A 27,892-nucleotide genomic window follows, 5' to 3' on the forward strand; every position below is an offset into this window, starting at 1 on the left:
ATATAAAATATAGTTAATTTTATTTTCTTAAAATGATTTTTTAAATTAATCCTTTCATTCTATATAATTTTCATTAATTCAAATTTCCGTGTTTTAAATTCATTTCTATTGCATTGAAAGTTCCTCTAAATTTATAGAACATTTATTTAATTCTAATTTTTAATTTTAATAATATTTTTTGTGTAATTTTATTTATTAAATTTATATTTTATTAATTTAGCTTTTTAATTGTAATTTTGTTGTTATTTCTTTCTATCAGTTCCATGATTTTTTTTATATTCAATTTTTTTCCAAAAAATATCATAAATAAATTTATATTTTTAAATAATTTTTATTTTATTAAACAACATTATAAATTTTATTTAAACACAATATATATATATATGTATGTATGTATGTATGTATGTATGTATATAATGAAAAATTGCTTAATTTAAGATTAATTCATGTGATAATATTATTAATAAATAAAAAGGTAAATAAAATTTTTAAGTATTTGATTCTACTAGAATTCATAAAGCTTAATTTGATTTCTTTTAAAAGTTAAGTAATAAAACATAATTTAACAACTTAAGAGTTTTTTAGTTCAACTCCATTAAATACACTCTAATCCCTAGTACCCGTTGCCTAGACTAGGAGTGATTAATGAGTTGAGCAATTTGTGAGCAGTTCGAACTCGACTCGAAAAAAACTCGATTCAAATTGATTTAACTCGAGACCTTAACGAGTTGAGTCGAATAAAGTCCAAATTGACTCGATAATTTCGCGAGCATCTCGTTAATTTTCTTTATATTTTTTTACTAGTTATCATAAAAAAAATTATTTCATTAAAAAAATTACTAATTTTCTAATAGATGATAAATAACTCATCTATTAATTTTCTAATAAAAAATAATAAATTACTAATTAATAATTATTATTTTACAACACCCAAAAATTAAATTCTAATTATTATTTTAATGTATTTATGAATTTTTATTTTGGAGTTTACTTTGAATTTGTCTCATACACTCTTTTGATAATTTTGTGGTTAAATTTATCAATTTACGTTTACATAAACTCTATATAGTATTAGTAGATTTTACTTATAGCTAAAAAAATTATAAATCTTACCCCAAAAAAATAAGATAAAAATTTTGGCAAGTTTAACAACCAACGAGGTAAGCAACAAGTTTAATGAACACGAGTCAAGCAACAAGTTTTTTTAACGAGCACGAGTCAAGTAACAGGTTATTTTAATGACCACAAGTCAAGCAAAATTTTAATGAATTTAACGAGTCGAACAATAAATTTTTTTAAAGAGAATGAATTGAGTTAGACAATCGACTCGCTTTATAATCAACCCTAACCTAAAAGAGAATCTTATTAAAAAGGTAACAACCTTGTGTGCTGTGGACATGCGCCGGATTACATATGGCATTAGAATTCCAGCAAAGAAAGATGCATTCTTTCTATCAGCTTCCACAACTTGTATGATCCAATTCTTGATAACAACTGCCATTATTTTCTCTGAAATGAAAGGTATGAATGAACCTATAAATAGTCATAATGCTATGCCACATGGCCACGTAGAGTGAAGCAGCCCATGCTGCAATTCTTTGCTCATTTTGTTAGTAAGAATAAACTATAATATACTGAACTTAAAATCTTCATTTACAACACACAGATTATAAACCCAAATTTACATCTGATTTATTTACATTTACGATGATATCTATTTTATATATGTATCACTCATTTGCTTTTACTTTCTTATTCATTGGTCTCCATCGTCCCCTGATCATCATCTGTTAAACTTGATGAAGTTTATGCAGGTTCCGAAGCAGATCCTTCACCAACCAAAATCTAACACAAAAAAACACTTGGATTAGAATCACAAATGACGGCTTTTTATCCATGTCTTCTAAAAGAACAGATCCCCATGCCTCTGAATAAGCAACAAAAATGCAGCAAAAGAAAGCAATCTGTTCTGATTCTGCAGAAACAAAACAAAACAAAAGAAAATGTGATCAGTGTTGAAACATTTTCACCTGTATTATTTCCTTCATCAACCATTTGATTCCCTCCCTTGACTGAAACAAGGCTGTTCACGTACACAAGTGTCGCGAACGACTTGGGGACCCCATAAATAGGAAGATCCTTGAGTTCTTGTGTCTTGAGGTTGTAAGAAACAACCAATCCATCGGAGCCTTCCATCAGGATCTCATCATTTCTCCAAAAAGCCAAAGGCATTTCCACTTTCATAAGAGGTCCAATTGTCATTATCTTTGTCCAAGATCCCCTCACTCCATATTTCTTCATCACGTATATCTCAAACGATTTTTTGGTCCCCTTTCTCGGATAAACTACTAGAGCGATGCATCCGTTCCACACAAAAAGACTCCTGCACATTGAATAATCACTCAAGGAGAGGGCACTTGGCATCGGTATTACTTGGAACGTTTCATTTCCCATGTGGAATGAAAGGATGACCTCATTTCGGTTATTGTCAATAGCATACCAATGAAACGCTCCATTAAAGTATGTCTCGAAACACGGAGAATACCACACATGGGCGGGGACCTTAACATCGATTTCTTTCCAAGAACCAGTTGCCAAAGAATATACTTCGACCCTGGAATGTTGGGGTAAGTCACTCCCACTTCGCTCCTCCCAGTACGAAACAATCCTAACAACTTTGCAGTGATGGGTTTTAGCATCATAACCAAATCCTAAGGCACTGGTTTGTGGGATCAAATTCGAGCTCGGCGAATAACAAGGGAGAGAGGATTCTGGGAGTACCATGGACTCCCTAGTTGCAGGATTACATAGAACTATATCATCTCTGTAATTTGATAGGCAAATAATGCCATCACAATGACCTAAAAGCTGTAAGCACGGCTCCTTCTTATATAAAGACAAATCAACATCTAGATTTATGAAAGACAAACCGTTGCTGCAAACCAACGACAACATATTTTCTCTCTCTCCTAAGCACGTTAGAAGGCAGCGCTTGAGAAGGACGCATACATTGTTGTTGCAGTTGTACTGAAGGTGCAATTCGATGAACTTAGGATTGCTAACAAGAGCGTACCAGTATTTGCAAACACACTTGCATCGCATCAGAGATTCTACCGACAATCGTAAGAGGATTTCAAGGAACAACTCTCTTGGCAGATCACCAATGACCTCCATACTCGGCTCTTCTTAGACTTCTTTCCTACAGTCAAGCCCAACCCTGCATGAGAACAGAAATCATCAAAAACCCATGTATATATTGTTTCAGGAACCCTGGTTTTCCGAAACAATATGAGGGCATTACTACATACAGTTTAAGATTAGTATAGTAATACATTTTGGCAGGAATCATACCAAGTTATCAGCATCAATTTTGCATCAATCAAGAAACTAATTACCCTGCTAGATTCTTTCCCCTCATCTATGAATTATTAGTATTCTAACCTCGTTGGTTTTCTTCGAACTGCCTACTCTAGGGGTTGGGGCATATACTTTAAGCATAGATTCCTGAGAAATCATGTCTCATCAGATTCTTTTCTTTCTTTCAAAAGGCATTTTGGTGAGCATTTTAAACAATCCAGATGCTGGACTTTTTATACTGCTAAATGCAATTCAGGGTTGTATTGCAAGTTTCCAACGGTTGCCTAAATATGCTTAAAATCCTAAACATAGATCGATACAATATTCGAGAATGGCAGCTTAAAGTCTATGTTTTAACACTACGCTTCATACGCAGTTAAGCTTAAGCAAAAATAATAATATTCTGTCCCTTCAACGAAAGTGAGATTGATTTCAATACCAAATCTGTTCAACACACTACCAAGCTAAGCAATAGAAGAAACCAGAGGCTCTTAAGCATATGTACCTGTATTATCTCCTTCATGCACTTGATTCCCTCCGACCGAAACAAGGATATCCGAATAACAAAAACCGTGCACGATTTTCCGAACTCATGAACTTGAAGGTTGTTATATTTTTGTGTGCTAAGACCGTAGGAGACGACACCTCAACCATCACCGTCCCCAAAATGTTATCAAAGGAAATTCAAGATTCCAAAAATCCTTAATCTTCTCCAAAAGATAAATTATATATCTAAATGTCTGATCATGTTCACTCGTGCTTAAAACATGTTTAAAGTATTAAACTCAACTTTTCTTATAATAGGTCACAACCAGCCACCGGTTCAGTCGATAAATAGGTAGATTGGACTATTAAGGCTCGTCTGTTTTTGTTTTCTGGTTTTTTTTATTTCAGATTTCTTTGAAGGCTAATTTTCTGGATGAATATCAATCATGCTGATGCTTCACTAAATGCATAGTCATCCGGTCCGCCGGATTTGATTATAAAGCGACTATTCCGGTGATTCTAAAGGTTCAGTGGTGGTGTAGTGCTGGTGAAATTTGATTATGGAAATCAGAATGAAGAAACATGAAAAGAAGTTCTTAGTACAGGACATGATATAGCCCCCCATATTCAGATTTTATTCCAAGACACAAATTTATAATATTTTAGTGTGTTAAAGAATAAAAATAAATTATACGAGAATTTAAAATTTTTAAGTCCGCCATACTTGGATGCTTATAAAGCAATTATTTTGATTAAGCAACTTAAAATAGGCTATAACAATACGCGTTAATAACAAAAACATTACACTCACTAATAAATGTAAAAATCCGATTAAAATAGCTGTTTTCATCTTAAAACTTTGTTCTTTTCCCAAATAAAATTGAAGTAACTTACAAGGAAATTCCAAAATTCTGATCTTATCAATGAAGAAACCCTTTAAAGTAAAGCAGCCACCAAAAACAAGAACCAATAAAATGAAGCCACACGAAATAATTTCCCACTTAATTATTTAGTATTAACTTGTCTTATTATTGCCACATAAAGCCCCCATGTCATGACACGTGTTACTTACCGTCTGTCATCGTGTTTTCCTAGTATTTCCCAGCATGATTAAAAAAATACAAAAAATAAACACGTAAATCCTACTTTCGTTTCCTATTTACAGAACTGCAACCACTAATGTAAATTCACCAAAAGGTCCTTGACAGCATCCCAAATTCTCAAAAACATCCCTTTCCAATTTCTTATCAAATACCAGACTTCTTCTTTTTCGTGTATCGTGATAATGCTATTCTTTTTTGACAGATAGAAAACTTTGCTTTTTCACACAATTAATAGCCTTCCAAATATATGAATATTCATGAACTAAATATCAATGAACGATAGAGTTTCAGGGGGGGGGGAATACAGTTAATGAAATTATACCTCAACGGTGCCTCTTCAGCAGCACAAGGAAAATTGGGTTTCAAGGATATGTTGAGAGCTGTGGAGTTCAGGAAAGAAAAGGCTTAATTTTCGAAGCTTTTAGAGGCTAAAGGGAAAGAACCCAGAGGGAAAAAGGGAAGAGTTTGAAGGAGAAGGAGGAGAAGAAGAAGATGGAATGAGAAAGAGTGGAAGAAATTGAGAAGGATGATGATTTACAGTCTTGGTTTTGTAGGGATTTTTGAGTTGTAGGTTTGTCAGCACATCATTATCTCAATATATCCATTTGGGAAAAAGACGAAGGACTTTGAAAAGGAAAGGATTTATTCATATTTATGCTATACATTAATCTATAGGCTATACGCATTTTTTTCTAAGGTTTTGTTTTAATTAATTTGAATTAATTCGTATAGTATATTATGTCGTATATATAAATTTAATAGGTGAATTTTTTAATAATTTTTTTTATATATAAAAACTTGAACTTAGGACTTTATTTAAATAATATTAAATTATTTATTATTTAAACCAATCTCCTTTGATATTATAAACTTGGGTTATAGTATTTAATAGTACAAAATGTATACATGTAGAGAGAGAAGAGACCAATAGATACACTTTAGAAGTAGTATTCAAGTGAGGCTGTTACACTATGTGTGGAAGTGAAAAAGGTTAAATGAAAGCAATCATGGAATTTTGTGTCTATCCACACTTCGTTACTAATAAATATAGTGATATATAGAAAATAATAATCTTTCAAAATTACTTTTTATTATATAAGATATCATCTTAATCATTTTAAATTATTTTAAATATTTTACTTCTTTAATAAACGGATAAGATTGTCACGTTCGATTAATACGCAGAGTACCACTGATATTGAATATTGATGAGTATTATTAATTTAATTTATAAAAAATTAAAATTTTAAAAGATTCAACGTATAATTATAAATTAGTTAAAAATTTAAAAGTAAATTATTTAAAATAAAAAATTAATTATTATTTTCATAATTTTTTAAAAAATAATTTATTAAAAGTAAATTATATTTTTTATTACTAAAAAAGATTATGAAAAATAATATAATTAATTTTTTATTTTAAATAATTTATGTTTTAATTTTTAACTAATTTATAATTATACGTTGAGTCTTTCAAAATTTTAGATTTTTATAAATTAAATTAACAATGCTCAAGAATGCTTGTCGTTAGTAAAACTCAGCATTGCTCGTCGAGTGTAGTAAAATATTCTTTAATAAATTATATGTTTAGAAGGGCTCCATCTTATTATTCTATTTTACTATTTTTCTTAAAAATATATAATTTATATCAGCCTATTATATTTTCATAATTTAATTTAGATAAATCAATATGTATATTAAATAATCGAAAGTTTTTGTTGCATTGAAAATCAGTGTGATCTTGTACGTTTTCGTTTCCTATGATTTGATGAGAGGAAAACTGGATTTGATTTGAAAAATTAAAAATTTGATTTAGTATTTTGATAATTTTACGATTTAATTTCTGGTTTCATTATTTCTTCAATTTTTCTTTATTTTAAGTCTTTTTTTTACTAAATTTGAACTACATACTCCTAAAATATAGTAAAATGCATGTGCACTTTCAATTCCTCTTTTTGATAACAACTTTTTTATTTTTCAATTTAGTCCTTCAATTTTTCATAATCTCCTTATTTCTTCAATTCGTCATTTATTTTACGTCCTTTTTTTTTACCAAATTTGAGTCACATGCTCCTAAACCATAGTAGAATATATGTGTACTTTCAATTCCTCTTTTTGATAACAAATTTTTATTTTTCAATTTAGTCCTTTATTTTTTTATAATATCTTTTTCCTTCAATATGTGATTTATTTTAAGTCATTTTTTTTACCAATTTAAACCACATGCTCATATACCACAATAGAATACCTATATAACTTTAATTGTTATTTTTTTTAATTAAAGATATACTATCTTTTTTATTTAGTCGCTAAACTTTGCATTTTACTCAATTTTGTATTTTGAATACAATTGTTTACAAATTTTTTATTCTCATCAATTCCTTGACTCATTTATACTCTTATCAATATTTTACCCTCAAAACACTTTTTTAATATAATATTATGAATATATTTCATAATTTTAGATTGTATTTAATATATTAAATAACATTATAATATGAAAAATAATATATATATATATATATTATGGTTAGATAAAGTCAAAAAAATTGGAACAAATCATTTCCATAATACTATAAATAATTATAATAATATTAGTAGAGAATTTCTTAAACTCGACTAAAAAAAATTCAAGTTAAGTTTAAGTTGTAAAATACGTCTCGTCAACTCGAATAACTCAAATTTTTTTAACTCGACTCGACTTAATCAAATGCTCACCCTACCTAGGATATTTGTTTGTTTGGGCACTTCTAGTGTTAAGGTTTTACTGCTTTGGAGGTTTATATTCTTTACGGTTTATCACTCCTTAATTAGAAGATACAAATCGTAACTTATTTAAGTTTTATTTAATTAAAGTTTGATATGTTTAAATCATATTTGGACTTTTAACAATTCGAATTAAATTATTTGATATTTAATTTAAAAAGTTCAAGGCTAATTTTGAAAAATAATATATTAATTTTTTATTTTTAGATTAAATTATTAATAATATTAATATTTATTATTTATTATTTTTACGTACTTAAAATTTAGGTTCAAATTTGAATATTAATCTAATTAAATTTTAGAATGTTTTGAGCTCAGACCAACTTTATTTTTCAATTTCAAATTCAAGTTAAAATTAATAATTTTTAACTCGTAAATTTTTAATCGAACTTAACCATCTTAAACTCTATTTGAATCAGATGGTATATACTATCTTGAAGCAAGCAATTAGTATGGGTTGGAGTGTGAGTCGGTTCTGAAAAGATGGCCTCACCATCTCATCCTAAACTTTATAATATTATTATAACGCCGAATCATGAATAGAAATACCTTGCACCTGCACTACATGTCACCATTTCTCAATTCAATGTTCCATCAAATGTTTAGCAACTACTTCTTTATCCAACCTTATCCCTATCTATTCTCCCCTTTTTTTTTTCTTTTTTTCAATCAATTTGTTTTAACGAAAAAATGAAAAAAAGAAAGAAAAAAACACGATAGGGTACAAATTTGATATTTTATATATGAAGTTATTACTGACATAATATTTATTTAATTTTTTAAATTTATCGATTATGTGTATGTTTTACTGACATAATTATTTAATTGAAATTTTTTAAAGACTAACTTTTTTTATCAGCGAAATTACTCGATAAGTTTGTATGGAGCAGTTCGAAATTACCTTGTTTTTGTTTTCTCGTTGCATGAGGGTCGACGCCATGCAACTTATTACGAAGAATTACACAGAGACACTCACTCGGGATTCAGGACACCTTGAACTAGTAGAGAAAATCAATTACAATCAAAAGGGAACATGTACAGTGTGGATCTCCAGGGCTTGAAAATTCCGAATCGCAGAGCCATGAGAAAAATTTGCGGTTCTCTCTGAAAGTTGTTTTATAGCTAGAGGAGAGGAGGGCAGCAGCTAATCAAGCATCTCGGGATCCGGATGATCCGACATCATTCTCGGTGTCACTCTTGCAGGAAGTAACGATCTCTGCAAACCAAGAAGTGAATCGCTTGCGGATACTTCCGATTTGTCTGAGCCGGCATTCTGATGAAGATCAATCACACGGGACGATGATATGGCAATCAGAGCCTCAGCTGCCTGCCACGGAAACACTAGTGAGTCCTGGAGACTGGTCCGCTTCGACATGTAACAAGTTGGAAGGCCTCGTAAGGCTGTTTTCGAGAGACTTGTAATCCAAGGTATCCCTAGTTCCCATTTTGGTTTTCACTGGCATCTCCAAGTCTATCTCAGCAATCCTCACATTGGTCCTTACGGAAAAGGATGTTGATTGAATATCTTCTATCCCTTTTCCGGTAACACGCAAATTCAAATCAATGCGTCCAGCATTAGCATTTGGATTATCTGAACTCGTATCAGCAACCAACAAAGGCCTTCGAGTCATGTCAGAGTTAACACCATCAATTGCAGAAGCATGAGAACTCGGCTTTAATGGCATGTTAGGCGAAGGCAGATCTTGGCATATATTTTCAGTAACAGAGAAACCAAGAAGCTTTGTACTGCTCGAAGAATAACTAGTATCGTTTTTCCTGTGCTTCGGATCATCAACACTAGCTGTTGGCAAGGAATCTCGGATTCTCATTTCAGTTCTGCCAATAAACTGCTGAGAGGAGTTTTGCAATGAATTAAAATTCATTTGATGAGAACCTTCGACATCTTTGTTAGGTTTCACATAACTGGGTCTTGGAGCCCTTAACCAAGACAATCCTCCATTTGAGTTCTGTTTTATGGATCCATTAACAGAAGCAAAGTCTGATCCAGAAATTTCTTCAATCTCATAACCGTCTGCAGCCATTGTGCCTGCATTTAGATCGATTGCGGACTTTGCCTCCATCATCCAAGGTAGAGACTTGAAGCTAATTTTAGTACCATGGTGTGCGAATTCTTCAGAATCAGATTTACTGTCGATGTCATTTTGGTTGCAGAAGCCAACCAATGGACTGCAAGCTCGCGGTTTCTTGCAATCAAATGCACCGAGAAAGTCATTTTGTGCCAATCCCTCAGCAAGAGAACTTGGAAGAGATCTTGAATTGCTATCAACAAGCAATTTGCCCCTGGTAATGTAATGGTCCTGCAGCAAGGCTGTTGAACTAGTATTCAGCTGGCCATAGGTCCAAGAGCCATTTCGGCTCGAGTTACCATTAAATATAGCCCGACTTGAGACAGAGAGTATCTCAGAATGAGCTGCATCTGACCAAGAATGAACAGACATCGGATCAAGTCCGTGTGATGTAACAGTAGACATACCGATACTGTTTTCAGGTATTTCTATGCCAAAATTTTCCCGTTTTCCAAACATTCCTCTCTTATTCTGATTAAATGAAAGAAACACTGCAGGTCGGGCCTCATTAGTTTCAGCTTGTACCGATTTCTGTGAGACATGCAAATCTTCAGGATAAAAACTTACATTGCTTCTAGGTTGTCCTGAAAGCGAGTGGCATATTAAAGGATGTAAATACTTTTAATAGATAAAAATTGAACAGCAAAAGAGTCATCAAAACATAGCTACATTACCATTTTCAAATTTATTAGAGAACCCTCCTCCATTTTGCCTGCTTTCAACCTCCAAATCTTGGAGAACTTCTACACCCCTTTGGTTGAAGCCTAGAAGCAGCTGTGACATAGACGATAGATCCTTCCTTTGGACCTCCTTTTTGTGCTACTAATGTTAGTCAGAATACCAACACAAGCTGAACTAGATGGTTCCTCAACCGGAATAGGTTCATTCAAATCACCTAGTAGCTTCACCATTAGAACTACAATTGCTATCATAGTGCATTGATAAGTTTCCATTCCTCTCACTAGAAACCTCGTAACTCTTTTTTGCAGACACTCCTAGAGCTCCATCTTCATTGTTAATATATTCCCCGGCTGGACATTCAAGGTCAAATAATCTAGTCCGAACCTTGTTCGGCTGGGATTCCAAACTTTCACGGTTTTTTGACTTTAAGCCCTTTTGAGTCAAACAGCAACTGGATTTTGGTGCATTTCCTTTCAAGGGACTAAACTGAGAGTGGATTCCATTTGCACCGGATGTAAATAGCCTAAAACAATTCAAGTCTGAAATATGTGACTCTGAAGTTTGCCAAATCTTTCGTTCATCTTAAAGCCACATGAAAACGGATTCGAGTGTGATGTAGCCCGAGGGATCAAATGTTTTTTTTTGTATTTTCTCTTGATTTCATTCATCAAATCCCGTTGTATTCCGTAAAGGCGATGGAGTTCATGAAGCTGGATAAACAATTTCAAGCATGAAAACTGCATTCCAAAACAAGTTCCAAGGCTTCCCACAGAAAAAAAAAAAATCATTGTCCAACATTGTTAATCGAGGCCATACCTGATGCCTGAATATCGAATCATGTTCCAGGATAGTTTGCCTCATTTGTTCCTTGTCATATCCCATTGCCAGCCTCAGGAAGAAATCACTATATGGCCCTGAGTTTCTGTTTTCGCAAGGTAAAGACCAGCCAACATCGCCAGAATTGCCTTTTGGATTCGTCAATGAATAATATCCTGGAAGAAGCATGTTCACATGTACTTCAGTTCCCATGCCTGCAAGTAACACCGGAGGCATTGGATTACAAGGCAGAAAGGATGCAATCTAAAAGATATTCTTTGTATATTAAACGAGCATTTCCAGCTGATTCACTGGTGTAATCTATGTTGATCGTGATCGAAACAACCAAAACAAATTTGCATTAGGCCTAAAAAATAGAGTGATTCAGATTGCAAACAATTTGTTGGTAATAACATAATTTAGAACCATCCAACCAGCATATACAGTCATCATCCAACTTCACAATTCCAGATCTCAGGTACCAGAATCATCGTTTTCCCTAAAAGTATCCGCATCAGACGCTTACTCGGAAAGAGATATGCGGTATGATCCTTGAAATACAAGGAAAATTTTCAAAAAATTGAGTTTACTCGTCATATGCATTCGAGTATCTTACACTCACTCTTACAATAAAACACACAAAAACAATTTCTGCAGATCTATGTTATTCAAATTCTTTGTTTCTAAATATAACGGGAAAAAATAGGAAAAACTTGAGCAAATTCATATTGTATTCGACAGTCATTCTAAATCCGGTTAACATAGATGCAGATTCTGAAGTAAAAACTCTACAGATCTAAAATTCCTCAGACAAAAACAAGCACTAGGTAACAAAATTCAAACATTTCTCTACAAAATCCGGGGGAGGGGGAGAATTAAATTAGATTTTTTCCCTCAGAATATTTAAATTCTCGAATCAAGAATGAGAAATGCAGCTTTACACTAGTTAGGCTATCAACTAGTTAGGCTATCAACAAAGCCAGATATACTGAATAAACAGGATTAATCATCCATCATGAGAATTTATGAATAGAAAAAGGAAAGAAAATTACCTCATAATTATATTATATGTCTCTTATGAGAAGCTGCTCTAAGAAAAACCCTCCAAATTATCCAGAAAATGACGAACACCATGAATCCAACATTTTTCCAGACAATTCAATGTAGTAAGACAGGAAAACAAGTATACCAAAAAAAAAGAAGAAAAACTCATGATCTAAATGAACCAAAATTTCAAACAAAAAAGGAGAGAAAAATCTCAGATCATGTTCACTCTAGAACAACATCAAAAAAGAAAAGAACAGAAATTTTCAGATAAGAAATTTTCTCCAAATAACAAATAATATAAAGGCTTTTCTCCTTCATTTATATTCTTTTCTGGTATATATATTCTGTTTTTGTGAAATTGTCTGCCAGATTCCATGCTTTTTGGGTACACAGTATTTTATATAGTTCAGACACCTGGATTTGCTGAAGCAACAAACTCCCCAACAGTTTCCAAATATAGGCTTAAGCTGATCCCACCATTTCTTCTCTTTCCTCTTACACTTTGGTCAATTTCGATTTTAGCCCCTCTATTATATTTCAATGTAAGTTTTGGTTTCTAAACTTTAATTTGTTATAATTTGATTTAATTACTTCTACAATATCATTAGTTAATCCAAATAGTTACATAGTTTAGCTATTTTAATTAAATTTATGGCGTTTGTTCCTAAAATAAATATCAGTTTAACTCACCATGTTGACATAGATTTTTTATGTTAGAAATTTGTTTAAAAGGAAAATTCAAATTAGTGTTTTAAATGGAATAATTGAAAATATATTAACTGTTCGGACTATTTTTTTATAGAATAACTATTTTTACAAAGTACAAACTAATTACAGCGTCAAAAGTATAGGATCAAACAATATCTAAAGTATAGGGACTAAATATTACATTCTAGCATAATAGTGTGGCAAAATCCAAATTTGACCTTTCTTCATAAAATCTCCGTTCTCTGAAATAGGCAAATTACCCCCCCCCCCCCCACGAGCACTTTCAACAACACTCTCAGACAACATGAAGTACAATTTCCCTCCCTTTTCCCCCCTTTTAATTTGATTAAAAATCAGTTCAAAAATGAGTTTAATTAAAAATAAACTCCAAATTGTTGCTTAAAGAAGCTCCAAAACTACAAAAATTTACGGTCGAGTCGGGACCTTTTGCTTTGAACTCAACTATAGGGCGCAACGAATTTTAAATGTGATCTGACAATGATATTTTCTTGGGTAAATTTTATTTTTGGTCACTGATCTATTACTTAATTTTTATTTTGGTCAGGGAATTATTATTTTTCAAAAATTATAACTAACGTTATATTTTAGTTCTGTTTCGGTCGTCAGTCATTAAAAAAATCAATGGTGATAATTACATGTCGTTTTTCTTATTATTTATCAATATTGAAGTGACATTATTTTATGGTGATGTATTAACGTCACCTTAAAATTTTTAACGACGAACGACCAAAATAAAATCAAAACGTAATAGTATATATGATTTTGGAAAAAGAAATTGATCGACTAAAATATAAATTAAGTAATAAAGTGACCAAATAGTTTTATATATATATATATATATATAATGGGCTTAAATTTTTGTTGAGTGAAGCTTTAAGCCCAACCAATCAAAATTTTTGTATGGTTTGTGACATGTGAGTGAGTGCATCCTAATCTTATATGAAATTGATTTGTACCTTTGCACGTATCAGTTGTGCACAAAAAACCTTATGACTAATACATTCGTTAATTAACATATTGGTTCTATCTTATAAACACTTTCTAGATTCATATTCTTATTATGTGGGAAGAACGTGTTTTAAGACACCACATGTTCCTTAATAACATCTGCATATAGTTTACTTCAAGTATCAATTTTTTATTTTTTATTTAATTATTATAAGTATTAATTTTTCATTTATCACTTGAAGGTTGATCCCATTGATAAGCTATTTGTTATTTTTGTTTTTAATATAATAATATTTTTTTTTATTTTTAAACCTTTTAGGATTGTTTTTTCTTCTCTTTCTAAACATTAGAAATCTAAAACCGAGAAAAAAATTATTATTGTTCTCTTGTTGCCACCGCTCATCTCTCTCTCTCTCTCTCTTCATCCTCTGATATTTTCTTATAGTGCGTTTGGTTCACGAAATATAAGATTATCAGTGAGAATAAAAGATTACCAGATAATAGGATTACTGAGAATATTGTATTTTGTGTTTGGTTGATTTAGCATGAATGTAAGATTACTGTGATTGGTTAAAAGAATAAAATATTATTAGAATGTATATTTTACCAAATTGTCCTTATTATATATTTATTTTTTTAATAAGTTAAATTCTACTATAATTAATTTATATATTTTCTTTAAAAAATTTAAATTCATAAAATTTATATAATTTTTTTTTACAAAATTTAAAAGATAAATAGATTTAATGAAATGGTAAAATTTTATTTTAACCCCTGAACTTCATATAAAATTTTAATTATAGATTTTTTTTTGTAAATCTAAAATAGTTTAAGGATAAATTTGTAATTTAACTTTCGTAGAATTTTTATTATTCAACTAAGAATGATTTTTTTTAAAAAAAAATTAAGGGTATTTTAGTTTAAAACCCCAAAAAATCTACGATTGGTAATAAAAAATTACTGAAACTAAGAATGTTGACCAACTAAACGGGAGAATAAAGATTTTATTTCCCGTAATAAAATATACCTTGAACCAAATAACCCCTTATAGTTTCGGTCCTTGTTCAGCGCCTAGAGTTTCTTCTTGCTTGTTTTCATCGCTCATACTTATAATAAAAAAGAGTAAATATCAAAATATCCTTATATATTTTAAAAAATTTGAATCACGTCAAATTGTATGATACAACCAACCGTAAAATTATGTTTAAAATAAAAAATGTATTAAAAAAAATAGAGACACTAACCTAAAAAGTGATGCAAGTGACAAAGAATAACGTGTTCCCCTATACCTTGATCACAATTGACGATGACAAATCAACCAATTAAATTAAGTTTTAAACTGAATAGGCACCCGATTAAGTGGGAATACAACACCAACTCCACCAATCCCCTTTGCCAACCCCCAATTCACCCACCACAAGAATCCGCGACCAAATATTATTGTTACTATAATCTCTCTTTCTCCCTACACATTTGACTCATTGCGCGTTTCAAAAGCTTCCAAAGTCCAAGCTTCAGCTTCCTTTGGATTTTTTTCTCAAGTTTTCTCCTCTCTTTGTGATCAATGGAGGCTAGGCTGTTAAGGTCTTCTTCTCCGCTTTTACCTTCTGTTAATGGCACTGCCAAAATTTCAAGACCCAGTAACGTTTTGCCTCTGCAAACCAGGGAATTCCCCAGCTTTAAGTTTGATTGCTCTGCAAAGTTGTCAAAGAAATCCATTCAATCTGTTCCTGCTTCCACCTACTCCTTTGGGTATAAAACAATCAACCCTTTTGCCTGTTCTTTGTTGTTTACTTCAATTCATTTTTTTATTGTTGATAGAAAAAAGGGTTATTTCATTGTTTTTTTAATAAAAACCAAAGCTTTGGTTTTAGTTGAATTTGGTGCATTTTTTTTTCGTTGAATCTGGCTTATTTAGATCTTCCTGCATATTATGAAATTGGGTTTCTTCTATACAACAGTTACTTAAATTCCATTGCCAGATTGCTTGGAATCTAGCCCTTTCTGGCTCTTGTCTGAGTTTTCCTGTTTGTTGAAAAATTGCACGAGAACCTTTCTATTTCTAATGCAGAAAGACTAATATCATTTCTAGATATCCTTTTGTTTAATTTTAGATTTTTAATGATTTCCCCCTTGATATTCACTGCAGAATTCTAGTGGTAGTAGCATTAAATGCCCATTTTCCCCTCCGGGATAACACCAATTTGATTGCATGGGAAGCAGCATTCTCTTCAGCATGCATTTTTCGTTATTATGTTTTTTTCTAGCAACTTGAATTCATTGAACACATTTGAAAAACTTATAAATGAAGGAATAATATATATATATATATTTGCTTCCATGCATAAGCAGCAAGAGACTTTGGCTGTCAATATGGTACCATAATGAAGTGCAATGGCTCATAAACTATGCTCATACAGGAAGTTAGGACGACTACATTGAACTTTTTTACTAACCCTTGTCATAAACACTTGCCGATTTTATTTTTATTTTGTATTTCTGTGGTGTTGTAGCTGATATCTTTTCAACATTGATGAAGGCTTCTAATTATTTAAATTTGGGTTCATCTCGATAGATTAGAGGGGGTAAAGCAAAGGGTGGATGAGAGCGAGAATTTGACCCTGGAGGCCGTGAGGCGTTCATTAATCCGACAAGAGGACAGTATAATATTTAGTCTTCTGGAGAGAGCTCAATATTGTTATAATGCGGATACGTATGATCCCGATGTCTTTTCAATGGATGGGTTCCATGGCTCCTTGGTGGAGTATATGCTCAAAGAAACTGAAAAGCTTCATGCCCAGGTATGTTTTACTTGATGGTTTCGTTTGGAAAGTGATCACTGAAGCAGAGAGAAAAAGGAAGGTGGTATGGTAAACTTGGTGCTGGTTTTCTCATCAGTTTTTAATTGCATATAGGTTGGCAGATACAAGAGCCCAGATGAGCATCCTTTCTTCCCATATGAATTGCCAGATCCCCTGTTGCCACCTTTGCAATATCCAAAGGTAAAGTAGTAGGATGTAAGAGAAATCACAGTTGTTGATTTCGTGCAGTGGCCTTGGATATGATTCTTTGCCAATATGAAGCATTTTATCAATTACTTGTTTTACCGGAATTTAAGCATTTGTCACTTCCATTTCTCTAGTAGTAAAGAGATAGGGTTGATTGAGGTAGGCCTTCAAATTTGATGGGTAAAACTATCGTCTGGGGAAACATAGACCTCTGCTAGTAAATCACTATTTTATAGTCTCTTGAAAGATTTGAAGAGTACTTTTCTGTGCACTTCCATACTATTTTCTGGTGCAAGTGATGCTCTTCATGTCAATGCAACATATAAACATAACTCATCTGTGAGTGATGATTCAGTTTGATTCTGTTTTCTTATCATCACGAGAATATAACACTTGAATTGTCATGGAGAGGATTGCTTTTTTGATGATTTATTATCCTGTGTGGCAGTCTTTTCCAAGAATTTAATCCTCTGCACATGATCTTTATCTGTCACTCTTCATAATATTTGTAAATTTGTGGACATTCGGATTTTTTTCTTACTGTGGGGATTAAGTTTTAACTTCACATTGGAGCCGTTTTCTGTCAATCAAACAGGTACTACATCCCATTGCTGATTCAATAAACATAAATAACCAAGTGTGGGAAATGTACTTCAGAAATCTTATTCCGAGACTAGTGAATAAAGGAGATGATGGCAACTGTGGATCTACTGCCGTTTGTGACACCATGTGTTTGCAGGTAAATATTTTTACTAGTCTGTAGGTTAGAAACTAGTCAAAGCATATTTAATATGTTTTTTTTCCCATTGAAGAGGTCCCGTGCATTTCCAATTTAGTTATATACCTTCAACTAAAATGGTGATTTATCGGTAGTAGTAAACGTCGTGAATTCTTATTTCCTCTATCCCTTTTTAAGTACTTTTAGTTTAGATTTAGTACTACAAGATGTTTATTGATGTTGTTTTCCAAACTTTAGCTAGCAAAATCTAAATCAGAACTTGAGTAAATTTTGAAAGAGGTAGTTCATTTTTTGGTATTCGAATGGGGTTGAGCCGTTCTAAATGCTGTTAAATTGTGGTTACCAGGTACTTGGTAATGTTGTTTCTTTCCTTCTTCGGAATCGGTTTGCTTGAATTTGACAGTTACTCAGTAGTCAGTATGTCGATTCACTTGCTGAAACAGTCTTATTGGTCCATTACAGGCTATATAAGGCACTGATTCATGGGAGTTGGATGGTAACATAATCTTTTAGTAAGATTATGTCCCTTACTGTAGGAAGTTCCACCATTTGTATTTTCTAAAGTGTGTACCAAATTTCGGGAAATCAATGATAACTCATTGATGGTTCGTTTCATTTGATCCACGTATAGAACTGGATTTTGCAACAAGTATCTGCATTGTTTTTCTAATGTATGTCCATACTTTGTATTCTAACATATGCAATGTGAACCATGTATGTTACTATTTGGTGACCTTTGTTGATCTCACTCAAAATCTCGAAAGAGTGAGCGTTGGTTGTACAAGGTTTTCATTGCAAATTTGCAAAACATCTGTTGTTCGTTTCGGGAACTCTCGGATTCTTAAACATATGTGTTACTGCAGGCACTTTCAAAGAGAATTCATTATGGGAAATTTGTGGCAGAGTGTAAATTTCGGGCATCACCAGATGCCTATACAGTTGCCATCCAAAAACAGGTATATCATTTTATTGGTTCCATTCTGAGTGCATTTTGTTGAAGCATCCGTCGTTTCATTATTCGGTCTCGGATTTTGCAGGACCGGAAATGGTTGATGGAGTTGCTGACATATCCTTCGGTCGAAGAGTCGATCAAGAAAAGAGTAGAAACGAAAGCCAGAACGTATGGGGAAGTATTGTCGGGTAATATAAACGAAGATGGCGTCGATCCGGTTTACAAAATAAACTCGAGCTTGGTTGCAGACTTATACGGTGACTGGATCATGCCATTGACAAAAGAAGTCCAAGTTGAATACTTGTTGAGAAGGTTGGACTGATTCGAATAAATTGATACAGTGTTTCCATTACCAGTCTATAAAGAAATGTAGTTCCAGGAAAAAGTTATACGGAGAAAAATATATGCTTATGGTTTTGGGTGAGTGTTGGTTTATCAATCTTTCATGTATTATAATCGTGTTTAAAATATTATTATGTATTTATATAAAAATAAATTGATGATTTCCTTTATTCGGGACAATATTAATATTAATATCATTATTTTATAATTTTATAGTATATTGAATTATCTTTTAGTATGTTCGTCTCTCTGTGTTCTTTGACAACACAGGTTATGAAAATGAAAGTAGAGACAGATACGAGATTTTGATTAATTTTGATCTAATTCGATCCAATAAGATTATATTTTATAAAGAAACAAACCGCAGCTCATAATTGAAAGTATAAAGCTGCTTCTATGAAACCAAAATCTGATGTAAAAAGCACAGCTAATAATTTTTGACAAAATGGATGATCATCTAAGCTGCACACCACTTAGAATCTCTTTCTTATTCATGCTTCCTATTTTTGGTGCACAAGTACAGACATGAAATCTATTGCACTGGATGAAGTTGCGAGTATATATAAAATATGGATGTATGTATACACACAATATGTTGCTTCTCAATTTCATTTCGTCGCCCTGTTTGTAATACCTTCTGTAATTCAGCATGTTCTCCGATTATTGATCGATTCATAGCCATTGGTGCAGGGATGAAACTTCCAGCAGAAAACAGGGTACTTGTGATTGTTTAGGAGGGGATTCTCAAATTTCGAAGACACCCCAACTTACACATGTTTTGTGTTTATTAGATTATATAGGTTCTAGAAACCGAGTTTTACATGGTAAATAGGTTAGTGAACGAGGGATTCAAATGTCTGCTGGACAAAAACAGAGGATTGCAATAGCAAGAGCCTTGATAAAGGCACCCAAAATCATCCTCCTCGATAAGCCAACAAATGCATTAGACTCTGGATCCGAACCCATTGTGCGAGAGGTTCTCGGAAAGGCATCTGTCGGACGTACAACTATCATCATTTCCCATCGTCTTTCTACCATTAGACATGCAGATTTGATTTTCGTTGCCCGAGATGGTCAGGTCATGGAAACTGGATCACATGATGAGTTAATGGTGAATGAGAAAGGTTTTTATCCCGTGCTAGTGCAACTTCAACAAAGAGAACAAGTCCAGGAAGAAGGGAATAAAAATTCAGCCAATAATCATAGACCTTCTGTAGCAAACCGGACAAATTCAGCCAATTCCACCACACTGAATCGTGCTTCACCAGCCGGAGAAATCAAGGGTGAGGATCAAAAGGTGTCTACACCATCTTTTAGAAGACTGTGGGACTTGAATTTACCAGAGTGGAAACATGCTACTGTGGCATCCATTACTGCAGTTTTAGTTGGTGCGCTGCAACCGGTCTCATCTGATACAATAGGATCACTGATTCCAATATTTTTTCTCTCTCACGGATCATGATGAAATTAAAGAGAAGACAAAGGTTTATGCTTTATGTTTCCTTGGGTTATTTTTGTTTACATCGATAATTAATATCATTCAGCATTATAGTTTTGCTTACATCGGGGAGCACTTGACAATGAGGATAAAAGAGAGAGTGCTTTCGAAGTTACTGACGTTCGAAGTTGGGTGGTTTGATGAGAACTCCAGTGGCACCATTTGTGCTAGACTAGACAAGGATGCTAGTGTGGTATGTTCTTTTTTAAGTTGATCATGTTGTGCTAGGATGTTCCTATAGATATGCATGAACCTTGAATGTTTTCAGGTGAGATCTTTGGTCAATGACGGAATGTCTCTTATTCTGAGAACCATATCCGTTATAACTCTGGCTTGTGCGATGGGCTTATTCATTGCATGGAGACTTGCCATCATCATGATAGTCCAACCCCTCATCGTTGTCAACATGTACACTGGAAAGGTCTTGCTTAAAAGCATGTACAAGGAAGCCATCGAGGCACAACAAGAGAGGATCAAGGTTGCTGCCGAGGCGGTTTCCAACCACTGTACGATTACTTCCTTCTGTTCTCAGGAACGAATCCTGAAAATGTTGCGAAAGTTCGATGAAGGTCCGAGAAGAGAGAATGTTAGACAAGCTTGGTTTGCAGGTATTGGACTCGGATCAGCTTTACTGCTCAGTGCATGCATTAAGGCATTCGGCTTTTAGTATGGTGGGAAACTCGTATCACAAGGATACATCACTGCAAAAGCCTTTACTCAAACATTCCTTGTCATGGTTCGCACCAGCCTTCTCATTGCTGAAGCTGCAAGCTTGACCCCAGACTTGGCCAAGAACACCGAGGTTGTCAGAGCTTTGTTTGATATAATCGATTGCTGCACACAAATTGAACCTGATGACTCTAGTGGTTACTTGGTTGAAGAAATTACAGGACATGTAGAAATTTGTGACATCGATTTTGCATATCCAGCCAGGCCTAATGTGATTTTCTTTGAAGACTTCTCAATAACCATGGAAGCCGGAAAATTGACTGCATTAGTGGGACAAAGCGGATCTGGTAAATCAACAATCATTAATTTAATTGAGGGATTCTATGATCCTTGCAAAGTAGTGAAGAAAGATGGTCGAGATATAAGGTCGTACACCCTAAGGTCATTGAGGAAACACACAGCACTTGTTAGCCAAGAACCAACACTATTTTCCAGCACAATAGGGGAAAACATTCTATATGGAGCATTGGATAAAATCAATGAATCCGAAGTCATTGAAGCAGCCAAAGCAGCAAATGCACATGACTTCATTGCAGGCCTGGCAGATGGTTATGATAACTGGTGTGGAGGTGTGCAACTATCTGGGGATCAGAAACAACGGATCACCATAGCCCGAGCTATATTGAAGAATCCGATGATGTTATAACTAGATGAAGCAACCAGTGCACTTGACAATAAATCTGAGGAAGTGGTGCAAGAAGCATTGGAACAAGTGATGGTGCGGAGTACCAGCGTGATTGTAGCACATAGGCTAAGTACCATTCAGAACTGTGATGTTATTGTCGTGTTAGACAAAGGGAAGTTGGCTGAGAAAGGAAATCATTCATCTTTGTTAGCTAAGAGGCCAACAGGAGCTTACTACTCTCTGATTAAGCTTCAAAGTGGAACCCACGATTCTACTATATCGTTCAGATAAATTGTCTTTATTTTCAGATGATAACCAGTTTTTGTAGGCACGAGAATATGATCCTTAGAAGGCACTTAAATTTAGTTGAAATTTTAAAATGGTGCAACTAACTCGTAAAGCCTCACCTATCTTACCCATTAACAACCATGAAACAAAAAACCGGATCTGACTGACTAGTTTAACCGAAAAGCAAAGTTCAACTGATCGACCATCAGTCCACGTTTTCAAAATTAGTTACAGCAATGTGCTCTCTTTTGCTTACTTTCCTTTATATAAAATCAAAACCCTAACTTTTTCTACAAGTTAGGGAATAACATACCTCGTCAGTGATGTACAAGGAGCTCATACTCTAACCTCAGAAAAATAGGTCGATGAGACAGCCAACCCCTCAGCATCATAAGTTCGAAGCAGTCTCTGTCTCTTCCCGGGTGCCTCTAACCAACAGAACTCCAAATGGAATGACTTGGATTCAGCTACACTCTTTGCAATATCAGAAGGGTATCCCATATACATTCCCCCAGGTAATAATGTTAGCTGGTATGCCCCTTCAAATTCAACCGAGTTACTTGTGATCATACCCGTCCAATGCACGTTAGTTCTTACATCACGTCCACCACCCTTGGAAGTAACATCCTGATTGTGTATATCGAAACACAGGGAGAAAAACATGAAAACTGACAATAATGAGTGTTCTCCACAGACAACCAGTAAATTATACGTTAATTAACTATCACCTGCATAATTTAATCTTGAAGTGGCATTTAGAATAGCAAGACAGAAATAAGAAAACTTGAAGACAGAATTTTCGAATTCATAAAAGACATTAGCAGAACCAAAATGCTATGATTTTCAGACTCGGGAATTAGAGTCAGATACTGGTCTGTGTTGAAGGTGTATTTCAAAATTTTTACAGATAACTATAGAATCATACCCCCATAAACATGTCCGAATATGTATTAAATATGAGTGGTGGACCATGGACACAGGTATTTTAGAAAAAAATAAAGTGTCACAACAACATAGACAAAATGAACAATATCTTATCACTAACTTAATGGAACTAATTCCTTGTGTCATCATAAATGTAGTCTAAAAGAAATATAAATCAACTCCACTCCAAGATTACAGGGCTCTTACCTTTTTAAGCGAAAGAATATTCGTTCTTGGAAACATTGAGAGAGACAAACATACCTGGATGAGCTTATTCTTGTCATCCATTTCAAGTAAAGAAACTGTATCAGCTTCTGCCATCGTCGATCCATAAACACCACTACGCTTTGTTACAGAATGACCTTCCCACTTGCCCAAAAATGGTAAAATCCGGTCCTGTCCATCCTACAATTCGTAAAACAATATTTTATATGCATAAATCTTATAAAAGGAAGTTAGAATTGTCAGTTTAAACAAAATGGTTTAAGATCAATTATCACCATATCGACAAGTGATGGGTGAATAAGTGGCCCATCACCTCTATCCTCAAAGAAGATGATAAGCATATCCACGAAGCCTCTAGGGTCCATGATATGAAATGCTCTTGCTCGTCTATCCTTCTCTTGAGAATATAGGCAATTTTCACAAACAAGGGAAGGCCGGCGAGAAGGAAGCTTAATATTTCTGTAAAATAGAACAATTAGTTAGCTCTTTTAATTGAATGCATCCGCCTCTGTATGTGCAGGTCAGACAATAGAGGAAAAAGCTGTTAAAAAGTATATATATATATATATATACACATACATACATATTGATATTTTTTTCTCTGGAAAGCATACTCATCATTTTGGAAACTGGGTCATTGTGACATAAATCATTGATTGAATCAGATAATCGGCACTGTCCAGTGATCCACTTATCCATACAATTTCAATACTCAAAGAGGACCAGTTTTAAATATTCTTCTAAACAACCAAACAGAATTTGCCACCCCACCTGTCGATATGGTTGTAGGGAGACATTAAGGAAATATGGCAGGTAGACTACCCAATTATCTAACCCATCAAAAATATCAAAATTAACTTTTGATAACGTGACAAGTTTTTTAGATGCCTTCTCAAATGGTTACAAGAAAACTTCTTCAAAATAGGGGGCTATTCATACCATACATCATGCATTATATATTAAAGATTCATACATCATAACAACAAAAGAAAAAAGGAGCAGAAAACCACAATTGGGTTTGAATTTGTATACAACTAGGCTAATATCAATGCTATTCCAACTCCTTTCCTAGAATATATTATTCAATTCATCTGAATGCCTTCTACGAGTAAAAGAGCTTACTTAGGTGATTCCTCCCCAGTGTCATCTTCTCCCAGTACCCCTTGCCTTAATACAGTCTCTAACATGCCAGCAGTCCGGTACCTTAATGAAAAAGCCCTCTCTTTGGGGAAAAATCCGATCTGCAGACTAAACATAATCGATGATTGTAAGAGAAAATAACTAACTTTAAAAGCTAAGATACAATGAAAAGAATGTACATTGAAAATCAAACAATTTAACATCCTAATTGGGAAAAACTCTACCTCCTGATATTTGTCCACAGTGAACATATTTGTTTCTTTTATTTTGTATTCTGCCCATTCAACTTCTTCCTTAAGTCCAGAAATTGAAATGCTTGATTGAGGCTGCTCAATGTACAACCTAAAAACAACATCTTTATCAACAAACTTCCATAGGAGAAATATAGAAACCATAGGAATCTACTAGCTATAATAACAAACTCACTTAAATATACGATTTTTCTTGATTATAACCTCTCATAAATAAGAATAAAAATAAAAATACTCCAAGGACTACGTCATATATACTTCAAAAAGATAAAAGAATCTATAATACACCCAAATATAAACTTTGGAAAAATAAAATACTAATGATAATAGAAATTGAAAAGTTTACGTTTGAATGAGACTGATAAGCTCATCTTCTCCATATGAACTTGCCGAAAGCCTCGTATTTATTTTTTGCAACAAATTCCCATTTCCATCAAATTGCTACAAAATAAAAAAAACATTTAAAAGAAAAACTATTAATGAAACGATGAAAACTAGAAGTGGGTAAGAAATAATAATTACGTGGAAGGAACCGGTCCATTTTCCCGAAGTAAGATGGAAAAACCGTCGGAGATTATCGATGCTCATGTAATGATCTTCTTGCACAGAGGCCGAGTTTGAAGCTCGGATTTGGAGCTCCGAAAGGAGGAAGGGAACGGGTTCGGGTTGCAAATTTTTGAGAGGAAAGGAAAGGGTCTGATTGAATTGAGTGAAGTGGAAATAGTAGAGTAACAAGTTGCAGCCATTGCCGTTGCCGTTGCCGTTGCCGTTGCCGTTGAAAGGAAACCGGAGAGATTCTTGTTTGGACTGAGTGGGAAAGCTTGCCTCCTTTTTATGTCTTATCCGTTGTACGTGTGGATTGATTTTTTCTTCCCCTTTTTTTTGCGGTTATTAAGAGGGTAAAGTATATCGTTTTATCACCGAACTATGTTCTCTATTCTATTTTGATCACTTTAATTTAAATTATTCAATTTAATCATTAAATTTGTGAATTACTCCTGTTTATTAAAACAGTTTTAATCATTCCCTGAATTTTTTATTTTTTTTATTATGACATGGAAAATTTAGTATGTTTAGGTGAAAGTATAAACACATGTACGTGTGTTTCTTGTTGAGGATTCAATGCATGTTAAATGTGATTTGATGTTAAAATCTATCCATTTGCGTTGCTTATTGATTAAGGCAACAATTAGGGTTTCGTGAGACTTAACCTGTCCATTTGGTTGTGATCATCTCTTTCTCCTCTACTGTCATCATCACATTGTTCCACATTGTCACTTGATCTGGGTAATTCCTCAGCCTCAATGTTCTTCTCTACTCTTTTTTAGCTTTTGTAAATGAACTAAGGTAGCCTCACTTGGATATTAAAATTTGGATTTCAAAAATAGCTTAAATTTAACTATAAGACATATAAAAACATACAATCATGAATGCTGCATTTATGAAATTCATGGATTAACAATCACGAATGCTAAATTTCTTTTAGATTCAGTTTTCGGTACATAAACTGATTAATCTGGATCGAGTACTACAGAAACCCATTATAGGATGAATGTCATATTTCTATGCGTTTTTGACGCCAGACAGAATAGTGATTATCCTGTAGGCTAGCTCCGACAGACGATTCACAAGAGAAAATTCGCCCAAAAACCAGAGAAAAAAAAAGTCTCTAGGGTTTAATAAAATATTATAAAATCAATAACTGTCAAAAGCAGTCCACAAGCCGGACTGTTATAGCTAAAAAAATCGTCTTTATTCGAATTTTGCCAAAAATAGCAAAAATCGTATTTATTCGAATTTTGCCAAAAATAGCAAAATCCCGAAAATCACTCTAAATTGAAATTCGAAATAAAATAAGCAATCTCCCAAAAATCCGGTCTAAATCGGATTTAAATTGACTTCCTAATTAACAATCGAAATATTACCATAAATAGTAAAAAATAACTAAATCTAGTGATTCGGAGGGGAAAACGGCAGAATTTGAGGTTGAAAAAAAGGCCACATGGAGCGTAGCTCAATGTGGAGAGCGTGCGCGTCGAAAAGAGCTTTCCGGATTGGGGTCTTATGCGCGATTCTGACACCTGTAGCCAAAGTTATGGCCAAAGACTGAAACATACTCAAAACGACCCCAATAAGGAACATGTCACAATCAATTCCCGCCTTTGCGCTGATCTGCCAACTCATGGTATCTCAGCGCCATCAACGTGCAATCTGACAGCTCAGCATCATCTGTCTCAGATCCCCCTGCATCAGTCGCCCCGGGTTGGAAAGAACTCGTCCTCGAGTTCAGAGTAGTGTCATCAGGATCCACAAAACAATGACTCAGGTGCTTCACATTAAAGACATCAGAAGTCTTCAAGTGACTGGGAAGTCGCAACCTGTAAGCATTATCATTGATCTTCTGTACGACCTCACAAGGTCCAATCTTCCGATCCTTAAGCTTATTATACTCACCAACAGGAAAACGATCACGAGTTAATACAGCCCAAACAAAATCACCAACATCAAAAAGTACCTGACGACGATGATTGTCGACCCGAGTCTTGTACTTGGTATTGCTCTCATGAATGGTCTGTTTCACCTGCTCATGGATACCCCGAAGATACTTTGCCATCTCATCTGCTTTAGGACTGAAACGTCCTATACGTGGAATAGGGGCTAAGTCCAACACCCCGGATGGGTTCTGACCATAGACAATCTCAAATGGGCTTAAACCTGTGGTTCTGTTTTTTGATCTGTTGTAGGCAAATTCTGCCTGAGGCAATGCCAAATCCCACTGCTTCGGCTTCGTTCCTGCCAAACACCTTAAAAGGTTTCCCAAACTTCGGTTCACCACCTCAGTCTGGCCATCCGTCTGGGGTGGTAGGCGCTACTGAAATTCAACTGCGTTCCCAGTTTCCCCCACAGGCTCTTCCAGAAATGACTGATGAACTTAGTATCACGATCTGAAGTGATGGATCGAGGAACACCATGTAAACGCACAATCTCCTTGAAATAGAGATGGGCAATCCGGTCAGCATCCATAGTCTTTCTGCAAGCTACAAAATGAGCCATCTTGGAAAACCTGTCAACCACAACAAAGATAGAATCAGAGGCCCTTTGGGTGCGGGGTAAGCCTAGTACAAAATCCATGCTGACATCGAACCAAGGAG

General features: G+C 34.0%; 4 protein-coding genes and 1 pseudogene across 6 annotated transcripts; 2 read left to right on the forward strand and 3 right to left on the reverse strand.

Moving 5' to 3' along the window:
- Nucleotides 1-1,632: 1,632 nt before the first annotated feature.
- Nucleotides 1,633-5,470, reverse strand: LOC120118607 (F-box protein CPR1-like). 3 transcript variants are annotated; one of them, XM_039138630.1, is made up of 3 exons: nucleotides 5,269-5,470; nucleotides 3,863-4,002; nucleotides 1,633-3,217 (listed from the first exon to the last, which is right to left on the reverse strand). In XM_039138630.1, exon 3 carries the CDS (start codon nucleotides 3,172-3,174, stop codon nucleotides 1,891-1,893), a length of 1,284 nt encoding a protein of 427 aa, XP_038994561.1. In that variant the 5' UTR covers nucleotides 3,175-3,217; nucleotides 3,863-4,002; nucleotides 5,269-5,470; the 3' UTR covers nucleotides 1,633-1,890. The 3 variants fall into 3 exon arrangements, with proteins under 3 accessions (XP_038994561.1, XP_038994563.1, XP_038994562.1); XM_039138632.1 differs by lacking the exon at nucleotides 5,269-5,470 and having other exon boundaries at nucleotides 1,633-1,845; nucleotides 2,031-3,217; nucleotides 3,863-4,475; XM_039138631.1 differs by lacking the exon at nucleotides 3,863-4,002.
- Nucleotides 5,471-8,620: 3,150 nt separating this feature from the next.
- On the reverse strand, nucleotides 8,621-12,574 carry LOC120118608. Its single transcript, XM_039138633.1, has 6 exons — nucleotides 12,348-12,574; nucleotides 11,296-11,510; nucleotides 10,473-11,189; nucleotides 9,900-10,382; nucleotides 9,600-9,809; nucleotides 8,621-9,509 (listed from the first exon to the last, which is right to left on the reverse strand). The coding sequence occupies exons 3-6, from the start codon at nucleotides 10,579-10,581 to the stop codon at nucleotides 9,031-9,033; spliced, it is 1,281 nt and encodes a 426-aa protein (XP_038994564.1). The 5' UTR covers nucleotides 10,582-11,189; nucleotides 11,296-11,510; nucleotides 12,348-12,574; the 3' UTR covers nucleotides 8,621-9,030.
- Nucleotides 12,575-15,508: 2,934 nt separating this feature from the next.
- Nucleotides 15,509-19,113, forward strand: LOC120118610 (chorismate mutase 1, chloroplastic-like). Its single transcript, XM_039138634.1, has 6 exons — nucleotides 15,509-15,771; nucleotides 16,595-16,820; nucleotides 16,935-17,021; nucleotides 17,623-17,766; nucleotides 18,630-18,722; nucleotides 18,804-19,113. The coding sequence occupies exons 1-6, from the start codon at nucleotides 15,584-15,586 to the stop codon at nucleotides 19,038-19,040; spliced, it is 975 nt and encodes a 324-aa protein (XP_038994565.1). The 5' UTR covers nucleotides 15,509-15,583; the 3' UTR covers nucleotides 19,041-19,113.
- A 472-nt stretch (nucleotides 19,114-19,585) lies between these two features.
- On the forward strand, nucleotides 19,586-22,203 carry LOC120118342 (annotated as a pseudogene).
- Nucleotides 22,204-22,416: 213 nt separating this feature from the next.
- LOC120118344 lies at nucleotides 22,417-26,012 on the reverse strand. The gene is made up of 8 exons (XM_039138396.1): nucleotides 25,952-26,012; nucleotides 25,263-25,615; nucleotides 25,087-25,181; nucleotides 24,714-24,831; nucleotides 24,472-24,590; nucleotides 23,622-23,808; nucleotides 23,386-23,529; nucleotides 22,417-22,827 (listed from the first exon to the last, which is right to left on the reverse strand). The coding sequence occupies exons 1-8, from the start codon at nucleotides 26,010-26,012 to the stop codon at nucleotides 22,537-22,539; spliced, it is 1,368 nt and encodes a 455-aa protein (XP_038994327.1). The 3' UTR covers nucleotides 22,417-22,536.
- Between the last annotated feature and the right edge of the window lie 1,880 nt (nucleotides 26,013-27,892).

This window comes from Hibiscus syriacus, unplaced genomic scaffold, assembly GCF_006381635.1.
Source record: "Hibiscus syriacus cultivar Baekdansim isolate YM2019G1 unplaced genomic scaffold, ASM638163v2 tig00110328_pilon, whole genome shotgun sequence".
In the NCBI taxonomy this organism is placed as follows: Eukaryota; Viridiplantae; Streptophyta; class Magnoliopsida; order Malvales; family Malvaceae; genus Hibiscus; species Hibiscus syriacus.

What these genes read in the sequence shown, in the direction of transcription:
- LOC120118608 (XM_039138633.1), bottom strand. Translation starts at nt 10,581, where the DNA reads ATGTCACAGCTGCTTCTAGGCTTCAACCAAAGGGGTGTAGAAGTTCTC. An exon ending in CAAGAAACCGCGAGCTTGCA is followed by an intron (nt 9,810 to 9,899) that starts GTCCATTGGTTG and finishes AAATTAGCTTCA; the next exon opens with AGTCTCTACCTTGGATGATG. An exon ending in CAAAGATGTCGAAGGTTCTC is followed by an intron (nt 9,510 to 9,599) that starts ATCAAATGAATT and finishes TGCCAACAGCTA; the next exon opens with GTGTTGATGATCCGAAGCAC.
- LOC120118610 (XM_039138634.1), top strand. Translation starts at nt 15,584, where the DNA reads ATGGAGGCTAGGCTGTTAAGGTCTTCTTCTCCGCTTTTACCTTCTGTT. An exon ending in CTGAAAAGCTTCATGCCCAG is followed by an intron (nt 16,821 to 16,934) that starts GTATGTTTTACT and finishes AATTGCATATAG; the next exon opens with GTTGGCAGATACAAGAGCCC. An exon ending in GTGACACCATGTGTTTGCAG is followed by an intron (nt 17,767 to 18,629) that starts GTAAATATTTTT and finishes GTGTTACTGCAG; the next exon opens with GCACTTTCAAAGAGAATTCA.
- LOC120118607 (XM_039138631.1), bottom strand. Translation starts at nt 3,174, where the DNA reads ATGGAGGTCATTGGTGATCTGCCAAGAGAGTTGTTCCTTGAAATCCTC.
- LOC120118344 (XM_039138396.1), bottom strand. Translation starts at nt 26,012, where the DNA reads ATGTGGAACAATGTGATGATGACAGTAGAGGAGAAAGAGATGATCACA. An exon ending in ACTGGGGAGGAATCACCTAA is followed by an intron (nt 23,809 to 24,471) that starts GTAAGCTCTTTT and finishes TCTATTTTACAG; the next exon opens with AAATATTAAGCTTCCTTCTC. An exon ending in CATCACTTGTCGATATGGTG is followed by an intron (nt 23,530 to 23,621) that starts ATAATTGATCTT and finishes TACGAATTGTAG; the next exon opens with GATGGACAGGACCGGATTTT.